Source organism: Pantherophis guttatus, chromosome 13 (genome assembly GCF_059756535.1).
Source record: "Pantherophis guttatus breed Tessera chromosome 13, ASM5975653v1, whole genome shotgun sequence".
Classification (NCBI taxonomy): domain Eukaryota; kingdom Metazoa; phylum Chordata; class Lepidosauria; order Squamata; family Colubridae; genus Pantherophis; species Pantherophis guttatus.
In genome coordinates, this window is record NC_142075.1 from 24828489 (window position 1) to 24841215 (window position 12727).

General features: G+C 46.9%; 1 protein-coding gene across 1 annotated transcript; it reads left to right on the forward strand.

Moving 5' to 3' along the window:
• The first annotated feature begins 10067 nt into the window (after positions 1-10067).
• On the forward strand, positions 10068-12630 carry GCNT3 (glucosaminyl (N-acetyl) transferase 3, mucin type). The gene has a single exon (XM_034409409.3). The coding sequence runs from the start codon at positions 10147-10149 to the stop codon at positions 11542-11544; it is 1398 nt and encodes a 465-aa protein (XP_034265300.2). The 5' UTR covers positions 10068-10146; the 3' UTR covers positions 11545-12630.
• The last annotated feature ends 97 nt before the right edge of the window (positions 12631-12727 follow it).

The following is a 12727-nucleotide window of genomic DNA, read 5'->3' on the forward strand; positions in this document are numbered from 1 at the left end:
CCTCAGCAGCGCTCCCCGCGCCCAATCCCCAATTCTTACACCCATACCCATTACCCCCGCCCAGCTCTGCCTCCTTCCCACTTTGCAGGAGTCCAACTCCCATCCGCCCCACCCGCCCTGCATCCCTTTCTTCAACCTAGCCGTTTCAGGCTTTGGGTTGCAACTCCCATCCCCCACCCATCAGCTGAACCCAAAGGAGATGGGAACGAAGAGGCCCCCTTCCTTAGTTTCCTTTTTTACCAGGAGGTAGATTGGGCTGAAGACAACATCTGGACTGGCTCAGTTGGGGCCAAGGGGTGAGCAAAGTTGACTTGGAGATGGTCCTTCTTCATTCTTCACCAAACAGAAGTCTTCTTCTGGCTTCAGCTGCCTGAGACTGAGATGAAGACATTCAGGAGGGATTTCTTTGGGGTCTTCTGGGGTGAAAGTTTGAGATGTAAACTCAGAAAGATTCTGGGATTGGTCTTTGTTTCCAGGATGGTCTTGGGCTCACTCCTCCATCTTCAGAAAAACGCATTAATTCAGGGCCAGAGAAGAGACCAAGGGCTGCCCATCCTTCCCAGTTGCTGGACCTTGGTGGGAGCATGCCAACCTGTGCAGCTGTGTCCACAAACCAGATTACTCGGGAGTAAATTAAGACACCATCTGGGACTTGACATGCATGCAAAAGATTCTTCTTTGTCTTCATTCCTACCCTTTCCATCATGGAAGTGTGCCAGGCCTCTACCCATAATTATATCCATATCCATTTGTCACAGTAAACTAAGGTTAGGATTAGCATTACTTTTATGGTTAGGGGTTAGAGGTTCTCTAAGGAAAGCGGTGCTGACAGCCTTTCGTTTGGAGTTGCTTATGGTGCACAGTAAAATACATGGGAAAATCCTATTGCCGATGAAAATTAAAGTAGGATTAGGGTAGATATATGGATAATTATATCCGTATTTATTTTTCCAAGTCCACTGAGATAATCCAGCCACTTGATATGGGTAGCCAAATGTTGTGTTCCCACCTAAACCCTGAAACGACAAGACCTTCTTCTAGGAATCCAACTCTTGTGTTACCAGCTAGGAGACGATTGTTCATGCCAGCCAAATGTCCTGTTGCTCCAGGTGGAAGAACGTTCCTGCCGAAATGAGCCACCGTTGAAGCCGAGGACAAACACCATCTCCCCTCTCCTGAATTTCATGGCTGAGCCCCATATCTCCCAGCTTCAAGGCTGTGTGTGGTCCTTGCTTCTCTGGGAGCTTGGTGGCTTCCTTGCAGATGTTTCATTACCCAACCAGGGAACATCATCCGATGGGTCATGAAAGATCTGCAAGAATCTGCCACTAAGCTCACAGAGAACCAAGGACCACACAGTTCAACCCTGAGCTACAGATGTTCTCTTTTGGTGATTCAAGGTGTCACGGTAAGGAGGGAAGTCCAGAGAGAGCAAGTCAACCATTGTGTTTTTGAACAAACCTCCCACTTGCGTCAAGAAACATCCCCAAAGAATTGCCTTCCTCAAGAGTTTGGCTATTTATCTTTCCTTTTGGGTGCCCCAGGTTCCCCAGGAGAGGGAACTAGTCAATGGCAAGAACATCTCTGGGGTGATGTGCTGAGCCAATACACAGATTTGTTGGCTGATCCGTTGAGTTCGTTTTCTTGGCTATGCCTGGTATTCTAAGGAGTCTTCCCCAAGATCCAAGTTGAACAAGCACCATCCTCGTCTATCCTGCTTCTTCGAAGCCCAGATGAACCCCAGTGGACTCCCCAAAAGCTTACGTAGAAGACTTTTGAACGCTCTACCATCTCCTTCTGTCTTCATTGGAGTCAGGATGGGACAGATAGTTTGTCATTTCAGATAAGTAACTGTCTAGTCTCTTCTTAAATACCTCCAGTGATGGAGCACCCACGATTTCTGGTGGCAAGCTTTTCCATTGGTTAATTGTCCTCACTGTTAGGAAGTTTCTCCTTAATTCCAGGTTGCTTCTCTCTTTGATTAGTTTCCAACCATTGTTTCTTGTCCTGCCCTCGGGTGCTTTGGAGAATAAATTGACCCCCCCTCTTCTTTATGGCAGCCCCTCATATATTGGAATACTGCTATCTTGTCGCCCCTAATTCTTCTTTTCTTTAGCTGAACCCAAATTCTGCAGCCGTTCTTCATATGTTTTAGTCTCTAGTCCCCTAGTCATCTTTGTTGCTCTTCTCTGAACTTTTTCCAAAGTCTCAACGTCCTTTTTTGTAGTCTGGTGACCAAAGTCGGCCCCTGTTAAAGCAGCCATGTCTATACAGCAACCTTGATGCCTCTAAACTCAAATCTTTTAATCACGTCAACATGCCGCTTCCTAAAATCCACATTCTTGCCCTTTCCAAGGCACCTCTCTTCTGCAGCAGCTAAAGACTTCCAAAATTAGATGGTAGATGTTTTAAAAAATAAAACAAATGCCAGATGGAAGTATTATCAGCACTTTACTAAAATACAGGCATTGCAAGTTATTCAGTTAATGGCATCTTGAGAGGGAATGCTACTTCTTGTGTTACATTACGCAAAGAGTTGGGCAAATGCAGAAACCCAGCAAGCCTTACTTAGCACAAAGCATTTGACTCTCTTCATGGCTCTGCCATAGCCAAATATTATTCCACGCCACGCTTCTGGAGCAACTTTGGACAGCATTTCTGGATTCCTTAAGCCTATACCTGGGATATTTTGTTGCTAGGGACAGCTGAGATCTTTCAATATAGGTACAACCACAATGGAACCCAACATTTATGTTGCTAAGTGAAGCATTTAATGTGAAGTGAATCTGGCTTCTCCATTGATTTTGCGGAGGATCCCGTGACCTCAGGACCAGAGTGAATAGGGACCAGTTGCCAAGCTGAATTTCCACAGGTCTTAAAGTTGCCGGGGTTGGACACTCCTGGGGTAGACTTCCTAAGTGCTTGTTGTGTTTACATAACACGCCAAGCCCCTGGGGAACTCCGAATCACCTGCCCCAAGGGGAGAGCTTCTGTGTTGGTTGCTGTGTTTATTCAATGTTGCCAATGCACTTATAATTTATTCATGATTCGGTGCAGATAGTCCTCGTCTTACAACCACAATGGAGCCCAAAATTTCCATTGTTAAGTGAGACACTCATTAAGTGAGTTTTGCCTCATTTTACGACCTTTCTTGCCACTGTTGTTAAGCGAATCTGTCTTTCCCCCATTGACTTGGCTTGTCAGAAGGTTGCAAAAGGGGGATCCCATGACTTTGGGACACAGGTCATAAGTATGAAGCCGTTGGCAAGAGTCTGGTTTCAGTCATGTGACCACGGGGTTGCTACAAACTTTGAACCATCACTAAATGAAGCGTTGCAAGTTGAGAATTACCTGTACAGCCTATCCCGATGCCCAGATCTTCCTCACAAGTACGACTGTAGAGCCAAGATCACCCATCTCGTATCTGCGCATCCTGTTTTCTCCTCCCTTTAGTGATCCTTTTTCTTCAACGTGTTTGCTTAAAGAGAATCAAGTGCCCAATTGTGGCCAGATGCCTTTGAATCCTGAGCCTCTCTTGAGAGGAGTTTGGGGTCCCCTTTCACTTCGGAGGGTCTTCCTATTTGCTAAGCACCTTTTTCTATCCTAAGAATGGATTTTAAATGATTTCTAAAAATGTTGACCAGCACTGGGGCCAGGTCAAAACCCTGGCCTATCCCACTGCATGGATTTTAAAATTTTTGGTTAGTCAAATCATATTTTAAATGGCCTCTTGGGCCTATGGTTTTTCCCAGATTCTTCGAGATTTTCATTTAACTTTGAAACAGAAAATGGCAACCCTAAATATTATTTGCACGGATTTATGAAAATGGGCATGTAGAAAACTGTCTCCAGGGACTTACGCAGCAAACCTCCACCTTTTATTTGGAAGTGGGAATCATTTTCATCTGTTCTTCTATAAGCCAACATTTCTGATACCTCCAGTGGGCTAAAAATAACCGCCTTTTTCTTACCCAAAAGTGCTAAGGCTGGCTGTTAAATTCCACAGTGCTTCCTGACAAGTTGATGATTCACCTCATGGCTTTATTTCATTTTAATCTCTTTTTCTTGGAACTAAACCCCTGATGTTTTATCATTCCTTCAGCCAACCCTTTTCTCAGACAAACGGGGCACCGAGGGAGAAGGTGCAACTCGGTCTCACGCCGCATTTGAGAAATTTTGAGATTAGGAGTTACATTTTAGGGTTGCATGAAGATTAAGGCAAAGAAACGGGCGCCCGGCCAGCCACGTTGGCTCTATGAAGGAAGGTTCTTGACAGAAAAATGGTTTCAAGCTAACAAACTGAGAATTTGTCCAGAAACCATCAGTTCTAAGACAAGGTTTCTCAACCTCAGCCACGTTAAGGTGGGTGGATTTTTAACTCCCAGAATTCCCCCAGCCAGCCAACACTCCTCTACCATTGCTAATACTTCTGCATTCAAATATATTCTCCATAGAGCATCTGCAGAAGAAAGGCATTGCAAGAGCGAAGAGAAAAAGCTGCTCCCCCAAGGGGAAAAAATTGCTCTGCCCAGGGTAGCATCTCACCTGTTTGCCTACTTCTGGTTGCAAGGCTAAATGGGCTCGCCTGCCACCAGGTGGTGCCATGCCATAACATACATTTCAGGTAGACTTTGCACAAAGCAGCTCCCCGAAACAAGGACACCTTGCCTGAGTGCAGAGCACTGGAAGCACATTTCCAAATCAGGACAGGACAGGATCGGTCCAGTGGCGATATCTGAACCGGTTTACTACCGGTTTGCTGGCTGCGCATGTGTGCTGGGCATACATATGTGCAGTGCACACCACACACACCAAAAGGTGGCATGGGATAAGTAGAACAGCGTGCGGGGAGGGGTGATCAGCTGTGCCACGCAATCTTTTTTTACTTTTAAAAGCATTTGTTTACAACCAATTCGTCCGAATAGGTTATAAAAAATTGCTTTTAAAAGTAAAAAAAAAAAAGGCTCTGACAATCGCGTGGCTCAGCTGGGATCGTCAGAGCTTTTTTTTACCTTTTAAAAGCATTTTTTAAAAGAAGGGGCAACCGGGCAATTGGGTGGGCATGGGCGGGGGTGGGCAGGGATTTTTGCTACGGGTTCTCCGAACCACCTGCTGCCATCCCTACCGGATCAGGCAATCCGGTCGGAACCGGGAGCATTTCACCCCTGGACAGGATAGGATGAAAAGAAAAAAAAGAAAAAGAAAAAGAAAAAAGGAAGGAAGGAAGGAGGGAAGGAAGGAGGGAAACATAGACTCACTGTGGGCAATTGGGCAACTTTATGACATGCAGGAATTCTGGGAGTCCACTGGTCATAAAGTTAGCACAGTTGCCCTCTCCTGGCATAGATTATACCAAATTAAGTGGAGCAAAGTTCATTGTGGTGCAAACCTGCAGTATTTCTAGCTTCATGTTGTAAGTACTAAGCAGATATAAATTAGAAATGGGGTACGTGCTGATTAATTTACCAAAGCAACCTATGACTGACTTAGTTGGCATGAAATATTGGAGGAGGGGCAGGGGACCTTGCAACTGATGCAGTGGGAAGAAATCTCCCTGTACCCCACATAGCTGGCCCTCCCAGTGAGTGTGTGGGGGAGCCTTCATATCACAGCGCGTCCTTCATTGTCGTGCAGTGGGCTTGTCGTTCTGCGGAGCGACTGCTTGTTTGCCCATTATTATTCATGGCTGCGCTTGCAGTGTGTACTCAAGGCAGCGCACAGGAGGGCATTTCATCATGACATATTTATGGGTCACCCCCAGGAGGTCAAGTACACATTGCCCAACCAGCTGCCTGGGAGACCCACAAAGGGCTCAAACTTGATCTCCTCTGCCTGAATCCAGCCTCTGAATTCAGACCCCACGTGGACTGCACTCTTTGTCTCCCTTCAGATTTTAACTCATGCCAGCTGCAGATGTGTTCCACCACAACTTCTGAGTTTTCACTTCAGACTTCCTTCGGGACTTAAATTGCAATGAGTAACACAATGAGACATCTTTCTCTTGGAGGAACAATTTGTCATGCCAGCAGTAACAGTAACAGAGTTGGAAGGGACCTTGGAGGTCATCTAGTCCAACCCCCTCCTCATGCAGGGGACCTACACTAGGGATTCGAACTGCCGACCTTTCTGATCGACAAGCTCAGTGTCTTAGCCACTGAGCCACCTAGTCAGGCCATCATCAAACCACGGAATGATACTCATTATTCCAGACCTACGTTCATTTTGGGGGTGGGTGGGTGGGTGGAGGGGGGGGAAGCAGAAGGAATCCATGGGTTGCAGACACGGATCTCCTGGACTTGGAAGCTGGCACTCCTCCTCAATGCAACTGCCAAGACACGGTAAAGATCAGTTGCAGGGTTTGCCTCTCAGGAGGCTGGCCATGAACAGTGCGAAGCGATGTTTGGAGAGCCACTCAGGGCTGCCCGAGAGTCTGATGCATGGCAGGGTTGATCAATGGGAAACCACCACTGTCTTCGAAATGCCAACAGTGGACACGTCTCCACGCTAGGATGTTTTTTTCCTAATTGTTTCTTGGTGGAATTCGAAAAGGACTTTTTCTGCATTCGCATCCTCCTGCTTTTTTTTTTTTTAATTTGATTTATATGCCGCCCTTCTCCGAAGACTCAGGGCGGCTTACAATGTGCTCAGCAATAGCCTTCATCCTTTTGTATATTTATACAAAGTCAGCTTATTGCCCCCACAACTGGGTCCTCAATTTACCTACCTTAGAAAGGATGGAAGGCTGAGTCAACCTTGAGCCTGGTGAGATTTGAACTTACAGTAATTGCAGACAGCTGGTGTTAATCACAATGCTAACAGTCTGCTGAGCCACCAGGCCCTTTTTGCTTTCCTGATTTTTGAGGGTTGGCTTATGGTGTTGCAATAATACAACTCTTGGTGGGGTGCCCAGCGTGGGCTCCCCATTTGGTCAACTGGTCAAACTGGAAGTGGAGGGCTACATTGGGATGGTGGCCTTTGAACTGTGCATCTTGTCCAGAAGTGATGGCTTCTTGTCCTTAAGTCACTGGTGACAGCTGCTCATCTACATTGAAACTCCCTCAGATCTCCTCCTCCTCCTCCTCCCCCCACCTGCTGAATGTCCCAATTCTCTTTCCATCTACAGGCCAAAACATCATACGTCACACTCTCGTTCTTTCCCAGCTCTCCTTTAATGTTCCTCAACCTTGGCAGCTGCAAGTGTGTAGACATCAATTCCCAGAATCCCCCATCCAGCCAATTGCAGGAGTCAAAGTCCATATATCTTCAAGCTGCCAAGATTGAGAAATTTAAGAATTTCATGCCACTCCCATCTCCAAGCTAGAAATCTGAGTCGGGGCCTATAAACGTTTGTTCTGCTTATCCAGGATCCACTTCGCATAAATACTTTCAAAAGGCAAAGAATACAAGTCCAAAACCACAAAAATTCAGTGCCGCAAAGGCAAATCTGGCACACAGATGCCAACAGATACCTGGCCAGCCAAGGCAGAGAGCCCAGGTAAATTGGAAACCGCTTCCGCCTCCAACATTGTTTCTTCTGCAGGGGTTGACCAACTGCATCCCAGAAGGTCAAGGTCAGAAGACCCCCCGCCACTGTAAACCACAATCTGCAATCTATGAATGGGGGGTGTTCGTTTCCCAATTGGGACACCTGGTAACTCAGGCCCTTTTCTTTTCTCAGAAAAGTTCAAACTCAAGAACCTCCTCTTTCTCCTCTCATCCACAGCTGGTGTCCTGAGCCCCCTTCCCCTCCTGAGGTTCCTTTGCTGGAGGCCAGAGGTGTGTGAAAGGCATCTCTCCCAGGAACGTCATACAACCTGGTTCAACATCCTTGTCCCAGTGTCAATATATAAAAATGCCAATAATGAATCATAGCTTCTACAGTCACAGAGTTTATGGCTGTTATTCTTCCATAAACTGTATTTGTAATCCTGTTTAAACAGGATGCTTCTCGCAAAGGCCCACCTGAATGCAGTTGGTGCACATAGCTTTAGCATCTCGGGACTCCCCCAGGACCTCACCCCCACCCTCTGTCTAGAGATTCCTGGGGCAAAGCTTTCGATGAGGGCCTGAAACTTTCTGGTCTAGACTAACCTGCAATGGGAACATGGATGGAGCAACTTATTTGGCTCTTCAGCTCAGAAGATGGTTCCTTATCTTCACTGAAGGGGCAAGAGAGTGAATCTGGGCCCAGCTTCTCCCAGGGAGTGGGAGGCCTGACCAGAAGACCTCGAAGGTCCCATCCAGTCCTACGATTCTATGATTGTCAAGAAGCTCATTTAGTGAGGACCTCCTGATTGGGATCGGACTTGATTTGGGTCAACACAAAGAAGGCTACCTCAACATTTCCCATCTTTGCAAGCTGTGATTCCTCACCTGAACCCACTCACTGGCATTTGGTTTTAATTTTTTAACACACACACATACACACACACACACACCCAATTTGGCTGCAAGAGAAACAATGAATATCATGTCTCAGTAGAACATGGAAGGGGTTAAAAGACAGAGCTACTTCAAGTTGGCCAAGATTCTCTGGTATGTATCAGTTGGGCCATTTATGAAACATTATTGCATTCATTGTCCTTTATTGTTGGTTTTATGCTCAGGAAGATTCTCATAAATCCATTCAGGTATGTTTTTCGGAGGCCACCCTTCCTCTTGAGCTTCAATAGGAAGGTGGATTTTTGTCTTGGCTGAAGTAGACTGCTTCAAAATAAGTGGTGCTTGTAAAAACACCATTGATTTGAATCAGATAGCAATTGCTGGTAATTTATTAATAGGAAAGAACAGGCTGCCTTATTAAAGCATCGTCTGAGTAGCATTTCATGTGCAATTTAGCTGTCAGGGGAGAGACCGTTTCTGGTCCTGCCAGCTCAGGAGGCCACATTAGCATTGTTTGCTCTATCTGGTCTGATTCTGGGAGGAGAAAACAAGGAGGGGGGAAGAGGTAACTTGGGGAGATGGTCCATCTTCCATGAACCAACTGATTATGCAGCTTCAAAGTCTCTAGGAAAACTCTTCCTAGCTGCAGCCATAGTGATCTACAGGCCCCAGTGGGAAGAAGCAGCTATGGGAAGACTTTAACAGATTAACAGAGTTGGAGGGGACCTTGTAGGTCTTCTAATCCAACCCCCTACCCACCTAAGCAGGAGACCCTACACCATTTCTGACAGATGGCAGTCCAGTCTCTTCTTGAAAGCTTCCAGTGATGAAGCTCCCACAACCTCTGAAGGCAACTTTGGTTCCATTGGTTGATGGACTTTTTAGCCAAGACAGAGGGGGAAATCAAAGTCCTCCATTTACAACAGTTTTTTAGTGATGGTTCAAAGTTACAATGGCACTGAAAAAGGTGACTTATGACCGTTTTTCATAGTTATGACTTTTACAGCATCCCCATGGTTTCGTTAGCTTGTATTTTACTAAAAATAATAAAGTTATACTGTAGTTTTAAAAAAAGAAGTGGCTATCGCACGTAGTGGGGATACGAAGTTTTCTATGTCATATTTCATGGAAAAACTTAGAAAACTGCACAAGGCATCACTTTTCAAACCTCCCTCTGAAGGTCGAACTGCAGAGTTACCTCTAGGCCACCTGACTTGCTGATCCATTAATCAGGGTCTTCTCTACTTGCCTGATCTATTGAATCCAGTGAGATTTACTCCCAGGTAAGCACATTTGCAATTGAACCCAGAGCTGAGTTTCTTTCCAAAAATTGCCCACTTCCTGATTCCTCTACTCTGAGAACATTTTGTCCCTGCCCATCCAGCGATTGTCTTCTGAAGCACAAAGCATGCTTCACGTAACCTACACCTAGACATTTAATCTACATCTCCTTTGTGAAGCTGCTAGAACCTCAGATTGCTTCTGAAAGGTCACCAAACAAGCCAAGTAATATCTCCTCAGCTTCTTTCTGTTGGTTCATGGCTGTGATATGGATGGCCACACCTCTGGAGTGAAGAGATCGGAGACCCTGGGCAAATGGGAAGGCGATCTCTCTCACTCAGCCCCGCCCCGTCTGAACTCTACCTGCAATTCATCACAGCTCTCGGGTTACACTTGCGAACAAGCCTGCCATCCAGATATGAGAGAGGACTTTCCTTCAGAGCTCAGGTAAACCACCTGTTTCCAGGAGATGCTGATTGCAGCATGAGAGTGTTGAATCTTCCAGAGGAGTTTGGAAGCAGAGGGTTGGATTTCAAAAGCTGGAGAATCAGTTGCTCTCGCAAGATGTATTTGGGGGACAAAAGATTCCTGCGTCAGTTTCCGCACCTCCTGGCACTGGGGACTCTCATGTTGCTGGCCACAGCCATGCTGAAGTACAGCCGTTGGCAGTGTGACCCCAACTATCTGGAGAGGGACACTACGGACCCCCGAGGTCAGTTCTGCAAGGACCAGTTCTACCAGTCCGTGAGGCTCTCCCCCATGGAGAACATCAATTGCTCTGGGATCAGCAGAGGGGACATTAAGGCTATGGAGGACGCTCTGGTGAGCAAGTTGCAATGGAAGAGCAAACGGTTGGCCTTAGATGAGATGTTCTACTTGAACCTAACCAAGGATTGTCAGAACTTCAAAGAAAGGAGAAGATTCGTTGGGTTCTACCTGAGCGAAGAGGAAGAAAACTTCCCTATTGCTTATTCCATGGTGATCCATGAGAATATTGAGATGTTTGAAAGGTTACTGAGATCCATCTTTGCTCCTCAGAACGTATACTGTGTCCATGTGGACAGAAAATCTCCTGAACTTTTCCAAAAAGCCATTCAGGCCATTGCCTCCTGCTTCGACAATGTTTTTCTGGCTTCTAAGCAGGAGAGCGTGGTGTATGCCTCTTGGTCGAGGGTCCAAGCCGACCTGAACTGCATGAAGGACCTGCTTCAAAGCAAGGTGCATTGGAGGTACCTCCTGAACACCTGTGGGACCGATTTCCCTATCAAGACGAACACAGAGATCGTCAGAGCCCTAAAACTGCTGAACGGGAAAAACAACATGGAATCCGAGAAACCTTCGTCCTATAAAAGGAACCGCTGGAAATACCACCACGAAGTGACCAATGCCATCGTTCAGACCAAGGTGACAAAGAGCCCCCCTCCCCAAAACTCCCCCATGTTCACTGGCAACGCCTACATTGTGGTCACCAGGGAGTTTGTCCAGCATCTCTTCACAGACCCGAGCGCAAGACGCTTGATCGAATGGTCCAAAGACACCTACAGCCCTGATGAGCATCTCTGGGCTACCTTGCATCGCATGCCAGAGGTGCCAGGCTCGGTTCCTTCTAGCGACAAATTTGATCTCACAGACATGAATGCCATTGCCCGCGTGGTGAAGTGGGCCTACAGCGAAGGGGACGTCAACAAGGGAGCCCCTTACCCCCAGTGTACCGGAGCCTACAAGCGGGCGGTCTGCGTCTATGGATTTGGAGACCTCCGCTGGCTACTCTCACAGCACCACCTGTTCGCCAACAAGTTCGACCCCAGCGTGGATGACTACGTCATCCAGTGTCTGGAAGAGCATCTGCGCCACAAGGCCATCTATCAAAAGCCCCTGTGAGCACGGCCCACCACATCCGTCAAGAGAGAGAGACAAGGGGATCCCTCTGACAGCAGCAGAGACAAACTGTGGGTCAATCCGATGGGCCGGACTTCGCGCCCTAGGAGACCTTCAGCCTTCCAAAGGCCTTTAGGGGCCTAGATCTGACATTCAGGGACATTGCAAACCACAAGGTACGGAGATCGTTTTTCCCTCCAGAGGTGGAAGGGGGTGGAAGGGGACTTGCGCAACCCGACTTGTTCAGTTTCCGCAAAACTGGCAGTGTGAGTTAGATTTATGAGTCACTCTCCTGCCCTGCGTTGCATTTCCTTGTGGAAAAAATGTGTGTCTGATGAACAAATCTATTTGGACTCTGTCCTCCTATATTTTTAAGGGATGTTGGAAAGGAGACGGTGGAATTTGATCATTCGTTTCCATTGGTCTGTTTCCCGTATGTGGGAAATACACAGCTGTGATAATTGTGCTGCGCTGAACGGGTAAGAGGGACTGTTTGGGGAGGCATTCATCCAGACCCCTCTTCCTCCTCCTCTTCCTCCCCCCCCACCCCTTTACAGCCTCCAGGGCACTGGATTTGCATCCAGCTTACTGTGTAAGCAAATTGGCATCTCATTTCTCAACACAGCTCTGCGTTTCGCTCAATTTTCATTTCCAAGTGGCATCCAGTGTCAAAAGAATATCTTCCTTTTTAAGTTCTCTAGGAAGCTCATGAGCTGTCTGCTTCTTGGTGATAAGACTCTGCACAAGCCAGAATGCTTTCTTGCGTGCCCCAGGTCATACAGATCCTGCCAGCTTATAATGCCAGTCTGTTCTTGCCAGGGTTGCCCGTCCCCCTCCTTGGCCAAAAAGCCCTCCTTTCAGCAAGTGCTAAGGTTTTCTTAGGTTTTTATCCCCCACTGATTAGATGATGTTCCTTTAGCTATCTGGGGAATCCTGGGCATTGAAGTTTTATTTTTATTTTTATTTTATTAGTCATATTTCTATGCCGCCCACTCTCCGAGGACTCTGGGCGGCTTACACCAAAGACAGTATACTAAATAGCATATTGCCCCCAATAATCTGGGTCCTCATTTTACCCACCTCGGGAGGATGGAAGGCTGAGTCAACCTTGAGCCTGGTGAGATTTGATCCGCTGATCTGCTGAACTAGCAGTCAGCTGAAGTACTGCAGTACTGCACTCTAATCA